Consider the following 16,013-nt stretch of genomic DNA (forward strand, 5'->3'; position numbering starts at 1 on the left):
CCTAAAGTCAAAAGGTATTTATGAATGGCAAGCTACCTCAAATACACAATACAGAGAAATATTCTTTGTATTCTGTTGTAGCACCTTAGCCATTCCATGTAGACTTTGTTACTAAAGGTGTTCTAGATTGCATTTATTTATTTAGTTTCTTCAAATTTTTCTACTTTTAGTAGAAGGTATGTGACTTTGGTCAATGAAAAAAAAAACAAAAAAAAAACCTCAGATGCAGTTTTACGTGCCCATTTACAACCCAGTGATTTGGCCCTTTGTATATATTTTCTGTTTTACTTTCTTTTTTTTTTAAACAACCCTGTTATTTTGGTGGGTTCATGGATATTTTATTAGCATTGCTCTCATTGGCTAACTTACAATGAATTTAGTAGGAGCTTAAGAGAACTTGCACGTTGTTTTATAATTTCAGATAATTTCAAAGTTACTGCAAAGTTTTTTGCATGGGGGCACAAAGTGTAGGCAACATTTTACTTGGATTCCTCAGTTTTGCATCAATTGATAAGATGAAAAAAACAGTACATTTTGCTTTGTCCTTTAGATTCAAATTTACAAATATATTTAAAAGCATTTACAAAGAGATCCTAAGTAGTATACTGATTTATTTGTGAGATTCCTATGTAGCAATAGTATTTTCGTATTGAAAGTAAATCAATAATTTTTTCAGTCTATTTACAAGTTCAAAAAGATGGTAATTGCTAAAACGGATTTGGCAGCAGCACTCATATCATAGCTCAGTATGAGCATCTGGCAAAGGGTAGGTGTGGTAAAGTTAATAACGTGGTAGAGAACATGGCCAGACACAAAGAAAACTTTGGCAATGCTATAAATGAGGCTGTGGAGTACACACACCTGCTGAAATGTTGAGATTTAGAGATCCTAATCATGCTAATATTGCTGACCATTACACAAAAACTATTATTTAATTATTTTTTAAATAGTTTGAGCTCTAATCATATGAATTTTAATTCAGTCATTTTAATGTTTAATCTTTGAGCAGAAGAATATTTGTGAATTGGAAAATGAGCACAGGACAATGAAGAATGGAATGGATTATTATCTCAATATCAAAACCTGCTCAATGTTGGACATTGAAATGGCAGCTTACAGGTTAGTAGTAACAATGAAGTAGCTGGAGATTTGTCCCAACTGAACAAACACATACTGGTAGGTCATTTGCTTGTGACACTGTCACTGCATCATTAGCTGCTAATGTAATTGCGATCAAGCAGAGGCAGGATGCAAGGGCCGGATGTTTATTGAAAGCAAATCCATAGTTGTAGGTCTTATGACCATCCGTGCTGGAAAACCCAGTGTAATCATTGAGAAACACAAAACTGATAAAATAACAGAAAGAAAGCAAAACAACACTAAACAGGAAAATGAGCAAAATTAAGTAAGTACACAACGTCACGGATAATTTGTAGCCAAACCATAGAACAATTACTAGCAAACAAAACTAGAAAAAATGGTTTAAAAACGTTGATAAACACTGACTAGACACAGGTACACTGAAAGAAAGCAGATTTAAACCAAAACAGCATATGGCAAGGCAAGTAAAATATCTGATAAAATCCAAATATATATGATTGTGTGAAATCAGCCTGTTTATTTAGCAGACATTGTTTTTATATTTTCCACAGGTCAGAGTAGCTTTGTTTTATATATTTATGTATGCAATACATATAAATTTGTATTGTTTGTGCTGCCCTCTTGATCTTCCTAGTGGACAAAATAAAGGGGTTTAATTTACTATAATTTATACATAACAGCATCTGACCTATGAGAAGTGAACTCGATATTACCTATGCTGATTAAAACTGCTTTTCGTATCAGAGCCAATCCTTTCCAGGGGGGCACAGGTAAGAACCAGAAAAATAAGATGCAATTTTAGTGGTGGGGGTACTACTTTCCGTTTAGGTCATTGATATTGCACATAATTGAATAACTTAAGGCAATCCTTGGTTCTGTAGAGGAAGATTTTTCATGTTTATTACCATACCTATAGGAGTCAGATCTGACAAAGAGGCCACTGGAATTAATGGCTTAATTGGAATCAATAAATTAAAACATGGACTTGATTTGGGTTGAAAGGGGGAATAAGTATTATTGCCTTAAAGGAATAGGTAAAATAGGAATATTATAATTATTTAACAGATTTTAATAGTAAGGATCATTTACATATATATATATATATATATATATATATATATATATATATATATATATATATATATATATATATATATATATATGACATTAGGTGAGACATGAATTTTAAGTTTTTCAGATTTTTGCATGGCATTTAGTATCACCATCACCAAGCTGAAAACCCATGTATTGTTTTTATAACAATCCTAAAACCATTTTCATTTAAGAATGCCAGATTTTTTGGTAGGCTTAGCTATACTTTGCATTTCTTCCCTCACATGCAAATATTTCATACAACACACATGCAATTGATTAGGTGGGTATTTTCTGGTAGCTGTGAATATTCTGTTTTCACAATTCACTTCATATGGTGTCTCCTCCCTAGTTACTGCTATGTTTGAGGTTGAGTTGAGTCATTTTCACCAATTATCGATCTTCCTTTTATTTCCTTCACTGTTTTCTTTTTTTTCTTCTCCAGAGGTTCTTCTGGAGTGATCTCTTTACCTCCATTAGTGATGGTCTCTACAGTTCTAGTTGAAACCTCTCTGCAGTTGGGTTCTACTTTGATAGGTCCCCCCTGGCCATTATCAAGAAATAGATTTTCATCCTTTTCATTCTCCATTCCATTCTCTTTTTCTGTTACCTCTTCTTCTGTTTCCTCTTCATCATCATCTCCTATGGACCACTCTGCAGGCTCATTCTCCATTTTCTCATCCTCATCCTCCTTCTCTTACTCCTCTTTTTCTCCTGCTTTTTCACTGGTCTCTTCTTCTTCTCTGGCACCTTTATCTGGCTTACTACCTGTTGATTCAGATGTGCTTCCCAGTTCTGTTTCTGCAATCAATTCAACTTCCGGTCCCTCCTCTCCGACTTCTGACTTTTGCTCATCTCTGTCCTCTCTCTCTCTCTCTCTCTCTCTCTCTCTCTCTCTCTCTCTCTCTCTCTCTCTCTCTCTCTCTCTCTCTCTCTCTCTCTCTCTCTCTCTCTCTCTCTCTCTCTCTCACTCTACCTCATCCTTTTCTTGTCCTGGTGCTACTATGCCTTCCCTCTCATTCTCTTTCTCATGCTCTTCTACTTCACTTTCTTCTTTCTCTTCCTGTTCAGAATTTACCTTTGCTTCAGTGAACAGTACAATCTCTTCCTCCATTGCTTTATCATTGTCCTCAAGTTCTTCTTCCTGTCCACAGGCTTCCACTGACATCTCTTTTGCCATATCTGCCAAGTCATCATCTATGCCACTCTCTCCTGTAATTTATTAAATTATGTCGTTCACAACTTTCTGCTGGAGTATGGGATTCTTGGAATGATTATAGGTAAATCTAGCATTTGGAGCACCAGAAAAGGTTACAGAGCACATCTTTTCTCTCTCTAGACGTTTCCTGCAAAGAAAATAAACAGTAGTGAGATCTTTATACATACTTAAACAGAGTACAGCATTAAACAGTCTAAATGTCATAAATGTAAATGTAGCACCTGTAGACTGCAATTTCAGCACCTAGGACCATCTTAACATTGAGCAGGTCCTGATATTCTTGGAGATGGTGAGTCATTTCTCACTTCGACCCCTTCAGATCATTTTCGAGCTGGTAGATCATATCTTAAAAATAGAAGAAATTAAGCAATTCCAAAACAGTATAATAAATAATCAAGTTATTTAACTGATTGCACATGAAATAAGAAGTAATGTAAAGTATAGAATCCAGTGGCTAAATTTAATTTATGGTTTCCGGATTCACGCATGGATAACTTTTATGGATGATTTCCCAGTGTATCCGGTACTGTTTTTGAAAGGACAATTACATGCATTAATTCACAGGCATACTGTGCGCAATAGTGTACAATTACACATGTAAAATGCAGCCCAATTACATCTGCCTTTTTTCAACAAATAGGCTTCAGACGTGCAAATCTTTCTGTATCTCTCTCTCTCTCTCTCTCTCTCTCTCTCTCTCTCTCTCTCTCTCACACACACACACACACACACACACACACACACACACACACACACACACTTACATACTTACATATGCTGAACAGAAAAGTGAGTGTGAACCTGATAACTGCATATTTCGTTGTTGTGCCAGTCTTAAATATCACTGAGTTGACTCTCCAGTGATTCCTTCATGCTACGCAATGCCTCTAGTTCAATGTTTTGGGCTTGTAATTGGCAGCGAGAATCAGCGATCTCAGCTCTTACAGACTTGATTGCAGTCTTATTCTGTTCAGCCACCTCTGTTAGCACGATATAAAGGCACTTGAGCTCATTTTCACCTTGCTGAAGGTTTTTCGAAGAGAGGCCATCTAATTGCGCACGGATTTCTCGTAGCGCAGAAATAATGTCAGTCTTCTGCATATTTCTCTCTACCGGAACCTGGGCAGTTTGCAACTGAACTAGAAGTTTGTTAACTTTGTCTTTATGGTTATGGCATAAAAAGTCCAACTCATCCAAAACATCCTGGACCTTCTTTTCCAACTCCATTTGTTTTTGTAAGCATTTTTCTTTTTCATGTCATTTCTTCAGTCGCTGAAAATCCTCATCAATGTGGTCCTTGTCAAGGAGAATCTGTGCCTTGTCCCTGTTAAATTGCTCCACAGTGAGGCAAAGCTCCTGAATTTCCTGGTCGTATGCATTCGCTCAAGTGAGCCTGTGACAGTTTTTGTTGCCATGGTTCCTGAATCTCTGCTTCGAGGTGTTTGTTCTGCACCTCGAGGTATCGTACCGTATCGATGTATCCTGCAAAGCAGATGTTGAGCTCTTGGAGCTGCTCCTTCTCATTGCTGCGCATGTGGTTTCCATTAAATACAGACATAAACTCAAATATGCCTCAGGTAAGAGCACACTGGAGTTGTAAGTTTTGCCAATTTGTGAATTTGATGTTCTTTTGAATGAAATAGGCATATTGGTAATTGGTAAAATTGAGAATATTTCGAAAGTTACCCTGATGTAATTTAGGCCTATTGTTTATTATAACATTTTATATATCATGCAGAAATGATCACCAAATATTTTGTGTAACACACATAAAATAGAAACAATTTCATAAGAATTAAAAAAAATTAAGAACATGTCCAGAGCAACTTTTGATAATTTAATGCTGTAAGAAATCATACTAATTCATATCATCTTCACTTTCATACAGTACAAGGCCCATGTGATATCCTGATTAAAAAAATAAATAAAATTCTGTTCAAGTCACTGGTCCACATGAAATATAAAAATAAATAAATGTTTAAATCTTCTGACAGGTTTTGTTTCACATAGATTAGATGACTACCACCTGATCATACAAGAGTGTGCATTCATGAAATGAGAATTTATGTATTTGGCTGAAACTCTTATTTAGAGCAACAATTTCAGTCATGTTACAGAGGTAGGAAAGTGTGGTTTTAGTATTCTTGCTCCAGGACTCTTATAAGTATAGTGCATTATGAGTTCATAAATTAGCATAATCGATGCCCAAAAATTGCTGGGTGTCCTGTAAGTCTGGAAGTGTCATTCTTAAATATGATATCCAACAGTAAAAAATACAATAAAATACAGTCATAGTATTTTAGTTTTTTTTTTTTAAAGTAATGTTTATTAATTAACACGGTGCCTCGAAATAGCTAAAAACTTTCATACATTTTGATGATTTGACAAATTCTCTTTAAAGCAGCCACTAATGACATATTTTGGAAGGCTAAAGGCACCCTTATTTAAAATCAATTAATTTACTTAAATAAAAAAGAAATCATATGAAAAAAATATTTGGGGGAAGACTGTTCATTAAGCATTAAAGGTCAGTATGAGTTAAAATGCCTTTAATATTAATTTACAATGGACTATTGCTAACAAAATTTTTGATACAAAGCTCCAGTGCATAACTAACCTGCAATTAAGTTGCCATTTTAATAGATGTTTTCTTATGAGCTAAAAACTAAACTGAAGTTCATACACAAAAACGTATTGTGGTAAGGTGGTGGTTATGGTGGTGTTCTAAAGAAAGCCAGAGTAGTCAAAACTTTATTCAAACAAAATGCGGTTTATTTGTAATATCGCGAAAATAAAGCGGCATTTTGGAAGTTTTTATATGCTGATATTGTTCACTATGTCCGCTGTATTTTACGGTGTTTAAATGTCAGTTTAAAATGCCGTAAAAACGCCGCTTGAAGCGCTCTAAAGCGGCGGGGTTTTTTTGTTTTTTTTACACAGCTTTGCTTCCATCCATCGTCGTTAAATGCGCCGTTTTATAATGAAGTAATGACCTCCACATGCCAGTTTTTGACAACCAGTAGAGTTGAAATTTCTTCACCCAATCGCTCACGAACAAGGTCAGACCAGACCAGTTCACTACAGATCTTGTCGGCTGATAAACCAGTGCTCAAGTTTGTTTATTTTTGGGATTCACTAATATGTTAATTTGCTCGATAATTCGTTTATTAATTCATACAGGTCTTAGCTAACTAGGTCTTAGCTAGCTAGTGGTTTATTAGACCTTGCAATAGTGACCATGGTTAGGTACTTTGGACATGTACTTTAAATGGGCAATATACAATATTACACAACATTATACAACATTCTTTCAATGCATTTCTCTCCTGTGTGTTTTTACTGTTATAACTGTACAGCTATACACACACTATTCCAGTCAGTCTACCTGGACCTGACAGTCAATCTACTATTCTGGGACCCTCGGATACTACTTAATGTACTTTGTCTAAGGACAATGATCATCAATGAGGACTGTATCTTCAATAAGGATTAAAATCAAAACATTGAGATAATTTCATACTTTACTCAATGTAACATAATTTGTCTTATTCCATGCTGTCACCATGTTCCTTCAATAATCAGTGCCTAGATTTCTGGCTGTGGTCATGGCTGACACCCCCGCAGACTCATTGCCACTCTACTCCACACCCTTAATGTAAAGAATCCTTTTATGACTCTGCCTATGCAGCAGAGAGGGGCACATAGCTAATGCTCAGCAATAACTGAGAGTGCTGAGCTCTCATTTAAGGCCCAATCTTGGCAAAGTAGAAACACTTATGCCTAGTTTTATTGTAGCTTGTACCTGATGGTTGTTCACATAATAAACTAGTAAATATCAGTAGAGAATAAAGACAATAGAGAAAAAAGAGAAAAACATTTTAGATAATTTGTGTTCACATGCAGGCACTTTTATTTAAGAATTGTTTTGACTACCCACTTTAGTTTTAAGGTAGACAGTTGTAAAAAATATTCATTTACAGTGATGTTTGATTCACTTACCACACACACAAATCCATCATACCTGAAAAAATAAACAGAAAGTAAAATGCAAAAACTGAAAAACTAAACAAACAGGTTAACTGAGAGAAAAACATGAACAGGCTTAATAGAAACAGATAACAATGTAGGACATGAAACACATGCTACATAGATGAATTTATGGCCCTTCCTTGATCAGGGACTTGTTGTGGTTGAGCATTAGGCTACTGGTAGTGCCTCTCATGATGAACAAATGTGAGGATACAGATCCATGCAAACATGGTACATAAAAACCTTTTTGAAGAAGAGAACCACGGAAACAAGAGAACCACGTATTGGGTAACCTGCCTGAAAAAACAATGGGAGTGCCTGGTGGTTGGGTAGCCTATATAACACAGTTGGGCTGAGCCTGAAGAGGCAACGAGGGAGGACCATGTGGGCCCATCACCTGAAAGGTCCAGAGTAACGCTGCAGTGCAATGCCTTTTAGGGAAACAGCAGGAACGGAGGGGCCTGTGGTGTTACAGACCTTTGCAATAGAAACTAGGTAGGAAGGAGCTGGAGCTAGTGTGTGAAGTTGAGAGATACCAGCTAGATATAGTTGGGTTGACCTCTGCACACAATGAGTTGCCTCCAACTGGAGGTATATCAAAAAGGTCAACAGCTAGGAGGGTAGAACCACTCGAGGGATTATATTTCCCAGCTGGATTGGGAACACCTTGGGATCCCCCAGGAGGATCCTGACAGAAGGAAGTACCTTACAGAAAAACTGGTCTCCTTTCCTTGCCTTATTGTCACTATGACCCTGTAATGGATTAAAGCCCCTGTCAGCTTGGTAAAGCCCATGTCAAGCATGGTTGTTTTAATAGCAAAGATGTGAATGGGAATAAGAATTTACCAATGTCATATTAAAAAAATGTGTAGATTGTATATCTAATATGCAGTATATCAGATTGATTAATGGTTGACGATGGTGTCTCTTTGGCAAAATAAACAATCTATTGTTCGTGGTGGTGGTGACTGACACAGCAGGCAGGATCAGTGTATTTTAGCTGTATTTATGAGCCATCCTGCTCTGAACTATAATCTCTCCCATAGGAAAATAGACCACAACAAAACTGATATGAAACTCTATAAAAAACAAACAAAAAAAATATTGAAAATACTAGCTGGTTTAAACTAAGGTTTGTGCAGCCATTGTATGTCAGAGTCTGCTTTCAGATGGGAGAACATCAATGGAGACTTAACTCTCTCTGACACACAGTCCATTTTGTATCTCTTCTGTGATTCTTTACTCTGAAAATCTAAAAAAAAAAACTTCCAATGCTGTTGTTTCTTCTCCTCCAAATGTTTTTAGAAGGTTTTAGATGGCATTTACTATGTATGTTACAGGACCTAACACTCTTTCTATTACACTGTTATTCCAGGCCTTTTCTTTCCCTCCCTGGAAATCTCAAACCAGCACCTGTTTTGGTATTACAAAGTTTTTAGTCTTTTTTTTGGTTTCTCTGTTTAGCTTTTTCTTGTTGCTTATTCTGCACAGAAGTAGAACATTTATGGTTCACCTGAAATAACCTTTTATGCTTATGTCTTTCAAAAACAACTGCTGAGGTTTTTCCTGTTATATTTTGTGGTATGTTTCTATAAAACTGAAAAGAAGCCTTTTCACAAAATGTTTCAGCAGGAATCTTATTTCCTATTGTCTCTCCAAAGACTGTTGAATATTTGGATCAGTCTTTCCTTTAAACTATTTGACAATTTTTCATTGTTGGACAATGAAAGGAAGTCCAAATTGCAAAGAGTTCTCTCAAGGCCGCTACCCTGGATCCAGCTGTTATTGTAATGCTGCCTTCCAATTGCCAGTAGCCTCTGGCATGCGATAGTGGCTGAGCATGTGCCTGCTTATGTTCTGTGTCTGTGTCATATGTGCTTGTATGTTTTGATTTTGTGCCATGCACACTCAGGTGGTGTGTGTTGTACTTTATTAAACATATGGTATGTTTTATGTTGTTTCCTATTTAAATCTGTTGTGTTTCCTTGACTGTTGCTCGGCCATTGATGTTCCATTGACTTCTGTTGTTCTCGTTAGTGTAGCTTCATTTTTGTTCATTTCATTAAATGCTTCAGTTGGAAACAGAGACAGACTTTTATTGACAGACACAAATAACAGTGGCACTCAGATATAACGTAAACAGCAAACACGGGCATTGACAATGTGAACAAGGACACAAACAGAGGCAATGACTGACAGTGATGCACAAACTGACAGGGGTTTAAATACATAAACACAGAACAACACTTAACTAGGTGCAGGGGTGTGCAAACATGTAGGCGCGAGTACAGTCAAGCCAAAACAAGAAACTCCTACTTCATGTGGCGGGCTGTACCACGTGACCAGTGAGAGGGGAGCATTCTGTGACATCTGCACGTTTTTCACCAATGACAGTTGTCTTTACTTTCACCTCAGGCCAACTTGAATATACATATATTATACTGGTAAAAACTGATGTTTTCCTTAAAAAAAAAAAATCAACAGTGCCTATGTTGCATTTGGTTGGCTTTGAGCAGTGTCTTGTAATATTTCAGTTCAGTTTTTTAAAATTGAAAAAATGCTAAATGTTTAGTATAACACTGTAATTCGGTATCATACAATATTTTTTATTAAATCATATCAAAGTAATTTTACAATATATTCCAATACAGTATGTTCCAATCCAAAACTTACTTGCCAACCAAACAACTCATATTGTGAGCATTGATGCCATGATACTAGCTATAATGTAAATATCTGCATGATAGCTATGTGAGGGCTATTCCTGAAAGCAGCTTTAAAAAACTGTAAACATGTCAAGCAATGAGAAGAAAATTCAGAAGGTAGGTTAGTAGATACAAGCACTTTTATTGAAGTACAGTATAAATTAACCATGAAAAGGGAAACAAAACAAACACTTTCAGGCTTTCATTCTTCTTGATGTGAACACTTTTGTTTAAATTGCAAACAACCAAACCCATATTAGAAAATGCACTGTCCTTAATTTATTATTGTTTGTCTGTCCTTCTTTTCCAGGAAGTAATAACTTCAGAAAGTACAGGCAAAAATGTAAAATACAGATGCAAGCGGTAATCCCCAGGGTTCAGGCAAATTTCACAAATAATCAAAAGTGCCATGCCCATAAGTCTTCATACATTGATTCAAGAAGGCAAGAATTATTTCCAGGTCAGTTTTCAGACCACTGAGTGAAATCCACAGTACTTTTTTTTTTTTTTTTGAGAACAAAATATTCAAACAATAGTTTTAACAAATTTTTCTGTTTTGAAATACCTTTTTACATGTTGTAATGCCCCTTACTGTCAGAAATTTCCCAATATAGGTAGGATAATTCAAAGTCCATAAACGAATGTTTCTGTCAAGTTTCACAAGAATTACTCTGGGAAACAAAAATGGTTCCTTGACGCTCGCTGGGGAAGTCAGAGCCACTTCCATCTTGCACCAGGTGTCCTGTTCTGACTTCTTGACCCAAGCAGCCAAGAACCCATGATGCGATTGCCACATGAGGGAGAAGAGTCCTAGTCTAAGTCTACAGTAGTCTACCCCTAGGACTGAGTTCTCACTATCTGGGACCACCTTGGTTTCTGAGGAAAGGGGTCACACCTTTGGGCGGAGGGATTGGGGGCTGCTCTTCAGGGGCCAACCAGTCCACGCTGGACAACTGTGTGGCAGGGCGGTCAGTCTGCAGGCTGTCTAGGGGCATATTAACCCAATGTTGTTGATGCATGCACTGGCACATCTGCTTTAATGTTTCTCTGTTTTTATTAATATCTTTGAAATAACACAGTGTACAAATATGGTTCAAACATTTCCTGAATCTGTGGAATCTGGCATTTCAATTTTGTCAATTGTCACAATTAGTCCCTCGCATATTCCATGTTCCGTGTTTTCCCTGTCTTATGTATTTTAGTTCCATGCCATTGTTTTGTTTTCTCTGCCCCTTGTTTAATTCAAGTATTTAAGCCCTGCCTTGGTGCTGGCTGTTCATTCTTTATTTGAATGGTTGTGTTTAATTGAATCTGTGCATTTATGTGTTTAGTGAATGTTTTTGAAAGTCCGTCTCTGTATACCTGTAAGTTTGTACTCCGTGTATCCTAGCCTTTGTGTTTCTTAGCCCCGAGTTTTCCCGTCTTTGTCATAACCTGCTTCCCTTGTTTGCCTTTGTGTAGCTTTCCTTTGTGTTTCTTAGCTTTCGTTTATCCTTGTCTTGTTTTGCTCATGTATCCAGGTACCCTCTCTGTTGGCTCTATGACCCTGGACTGCTACAACAACTCTGATTTTGGATTTGCCCATAATAAATCTTGCTCTTCTGCACACATGCGTCCGCCTCCTTACCACTCACCGTTACATTGATAGTAAGAATAAAGAGCCTAGATAGAGAGGTAAGAAATAGGTTAAGATACATGTCATCTGCCTCTCACCATATAATTTGTGTGTTCACTCAGGTCTTATCCATCTAATCACCATGTGTGATATATTTCTGTGTCGGTCTGTGTTAAACTTATAAACAATCCAGTCAAGAAATCAGGTTTTACCCTTCACTTGAGGAACATTTCCTTCCTGGTGCAATCAACATCCAGCTAACTAGCTAGCTAAAATGTTGTGCAAAAATGTACACCTGCTGTCATTGCAGCAATTTTGGAAAATAGTGATGATAACAGAAGTTTGAATCCTTTGATGAAGAATATGAAAATAGAAGAGATAGATGGATAAATTAATGTTATTTTACAGTATGGCTATAATAGTGGACGTAAATAGCTACCGTCACATTTAGCCACAATGTCTGCTACTAGCCAGCTAGCTAGCTAAATGCGGCTTGTGTGCAAAATTTATAAAATTGATTTCTAATACTATCACGGCTCGTCCCTCCTAGCTTCCATGTTCCATGGTTTCCCTGTGTTGTTTGGTTTTGGTTCCATTCCATAATTTTGTTTTCTCCACCCCTTGTTTGTTTTTCCACACCTGTTCCTCATTTCTAGTCTTGTTAAAGTAATGTATTTAAACCCTGTCTTGTGCCCTGTGTCTTTGCTGTTCATTGACGTTTTTGAAAGCTCATGTCTCTCTCTCTCTCTCTCTCTCTCTCTCTCTCTCTCTCTCTATATATATATATATATATATATATATATAATGTGTGTAAGTTCCTTGTCTGTTCATGAAAGCCTGTATCTGTTCATTTGAAATCTAGTTTGAGTATGTACTCCTTGCCTTTATATTTATTACAGCCTTTGTGTATCATAGTCTGTCTGTTAATCCTAGCCTTCATTTGTTCAGTTTCTGTGTGTTTCATTACCTCACAATATCACCCAGCCAGTTTCTGTTCTCTTAGATCTGCTGGACCTGCCGAAAGGCACTGCTATGCCATATCTTCATATTTCCCTCCCATCCTACCCCTGTCTGTGTTTGCTGCTTCCACTGCCTTGTGGTTCCCACCCGTCCCACCTCGTTTGTGTCTGCTGTTCCTGTGACTCCGCTGTTGCCTGCTCCTGTCTGCCTATGTCTCCATTGTTACCCACTGTTTTGCTTTTGCCTTTACCATCTGCCTGGTTTTGTATCTGTGTCTCCTTTTTTTCTGTCCCTGTGCCCATGCATGTGTCTGTTCTGGTGCCCATGTCTGTTTTCATCCCTGTTCTGCTGCCCCTAGTCTGGTCTGTGTTGCATTTTTGTTTTCCTTGTCCAGTTCCTCAGCTTGTCCCTCATCATTTGTCATCGTCTGTCATGGTTTCTGTCCAGCCTGTTCCTGTTCCTAGCCTGAAGGACAGAGCCCAGCCTGATCAAGTTCCTATTCCCGATGTGAAGAGCTCCACCCAGGCTATTCCAGTTCTTGTTCCCAGCATAAAGGATGCCGCCCAGCCTGTTCCTGTTTCTGTTCCTGGCATGGAAGATGCCACCCAGCCTGTTCTCGGCGTGACAGACGCCACTAGTCTTGGTCCTGTGTTTTATACCAGGTCTCTTCCTCTAGCCAGATCTCTGGACCTGTCGGACTTGCCTCTGCTGATTGCCCCTGCACCTCCAGAACCCTCTGGGGATTTTGGGGATAGGGCTTTTAGTGTAACAGACCTTAAACTCTGGAAGACTATCTCTTTACACCTCCGCTCTTATACCTTCATCTCATTCAAAACACCAACTGAACACCTCTTCCAGACTGCTTTTCCTCATATATAGTTCCAGACTACATATCTTATGACTACATATACAAAATATATTCTAAATGTAGCCATTTAATTATCTTTTACTGTAGCTCTTTTCTGTTTTCTTTTAATTTCATCTTGTGTTGTGTCCTTGGGTATTGTGAAAGGTGCATACAAATAATAATTATCCTATTATTATTATTATTATTATTATTATTATTATTATTATTATTATTATTCCAGCCTGTGATGCCTAAATGTCTTAGTAATAAATTACAATAAGTCTTGATGTTAACAAGTACTTGTATCATATGCATTCATAAAAAAGCCCATGATGGTCATTTTTGCATGTGCTGCTTAGTTTTCAATTTTATAATTTATTTGTGAATCAAAAACAAACTATTTCTTGTTTTCAGTTTCACATTAACAGTACCTAAAATGAGAACTGATGCATTTTTATTTTTCAACATTGGTTTTTGAAATGAAAATCAAATGCTGTTTGAAAATACAATCCTTATTACTTTATGAAGAGTAACTGATTAGCTATATATAAAAATATTATTTATAAAATAGCATTTAATCATTTTCTCTCTCTTAATCCTCACCTTCTTTTATCTCCACAAAAATTATGTCCTTAGTGCAGCACCTTTTATATCTTTCCTCAGCTCATCAACTTAAAAGATGTCATGATGCATCATGATGCATCATGATGAGGAGAAGTGAGCCCATCAGTGATGTGTCAACTCACCACTGCATTGCATCCATAGCAGTTGAGCCTGGCTTCAAATTTAAGGTTATCTTGTAAAGCTCTTTGCACTTACATTCTGCCTCAACATTGCAATATTATTTTTCAGTTCCAGCACATTTGTCTTTAAACATACCATCCTTTACATGTTAATATATACTGTCAGGATGTTAGAGAGCCTTTAAAGTGGTACTTTAGAGGGAAACAGAGGATCTAATTGCCCATATTGTTGAACATTGTACAGATATGAATATAATTCAGTTAATAAAGGGAGAAACATAAGAACCTCAAGATGAATTGTGAATGTTAAAACACAGGGATGCCAGAGATCCAGTTAAAAAATGAGAAAAAGATTATCAAATCTATTTATCTCAATATTCATAATCAGCATTTTCACCAAAGGCCACTTGTCTGCATTTCACTGTCAGCTTGGCTGCTGAGGTTGTAGCTTCAGTGAAGCTGTTTTAACAAAATATGCTGCTAGCTAGCTAAATGTGCTGGTACAGGTTGAGCTTGCATTTACAAATTGAATGCAGTCTTGACTGCTGATAGATTTAGAGTAATGGCTGAAAAACAACCTTCAGAGGGTAATGAGTTTCATCTAAATTAATCAATTTGGTATAACTTTTTCAAGGGTCAGACACCAGTAATCAGACCTCAAACCAACTAATCTTAACCTCAACCTGAAACCTAATTCTAACCTTGACCATAATCCTAACCTTAACCAGTTACAAACCCAACCTTACTGATCTAGTATTATGGCTACCATTGTCTAGCAGCTAAATATACAATAAGTATTGTTGAGTATGCTAAGATGGTATGTATTATAGCTGTTACATGTTCAGTGACCTCTGAGGTTAAAATCTAAAGATATGAATTTGAAAACTCCAAATAAAGTGAAAACAACTGAATTCTTCAGATAATAAACAAATATTATTTACTCATTTAAAGTCTCTTGATTAGTCTACCGAATGTATTCAGATGCTTCACTACTGCTACATCATTGATATGTTTCTGAGAGTCAAGTCAAATGTATGTATATAGCAGTTTTATATAATAGTTGTTGTCACAAAGCAGCTTTACAAATGTCTGTCAAAGCCCCCAGTGAGCAAGCCAAGGGCAACAGGGGCAAGGAAAAACTCCCTAAAACATGAAGAAACCTTGAGAGGAACCAAGATTCAAGGGGCGGGAGGGGCGGGTGGGGGGGGGCATCATTTTCTTCTTTTAGAGCTGAAGCTATTTTTTTCCCCTTTTCTCTTTTTATTCTACTCGGACAAATCCCTCAAGTGACCCATACATTGTGGTATAAATCTACATTCATTCATGTTATAAATGATGGGTTTTCTGATCACTGTCTCCCCCTCCTTTGAAACTAGTACTAGTGTGTTACAAGTAGTAGTCATTCCTACTGTGAGTAACCGCTACATTTATATATGCTACCAGTAGGTAAAATTATTTGTAAACATGGTGCCAGTTTCCACTGCTATGCTAATGACACTCAACCAAATCAGAAGACAAATATTATTAATATTAATATGAATTGAAGAATTAATATTATTGAAGAATGTGTAAATGACATCAGACAATGGATGTTAAGAAACTTCTCTTATTTAATCCTGACAAGAAGTTCTGAACAGAAGTGCTTCTTTTAGGCCTAGGAACTCAGGAACATTGCAAAGATGAAAAAATCTACTATCATCTG

The 16,013-nt window shown here is 36.9% G+C and overlaps 1 protein-coding gene across 1 annotated transcript; it reads right to left on the reverse strand.

Moving 5' to 3' along the window:
* Positions 1–2,551: 2,551 nt before the first annotated feature.
* Positions 2,552–5,059, reverse strand: nefmb (neurofilament, medium polypeptide b). Its single transcript, XM_035522199.1, is given in 6 exon segments — positions 2,552–2,737; positions 2,852–3,539; positions 3,634–3,760; positions 4,216–4,789; positions 4,791–4,979; positions 4,982–5,059. Coding segments are annotated over 6 exon segments (1,842 nt in total).
* Between the last annotated feature and the right edge of the window lie 10,954 nt (positions 5,060–16,013).

The sequence above is a fragment of the Electrophorus electricus genome, chromosome 23 (assembly GCF_013358815.1).
Source record: "Electrophorus electricus isolate fEleEle1 chromosome 23, fEleEle1.pri, whole genome shotgun sequence".
NCBI lineage: Eukaryota > Metazoa > Chordata > Actinopteri > Gymnotiformes > Gymnotidae > Electrophorus > Electrophorus electricus.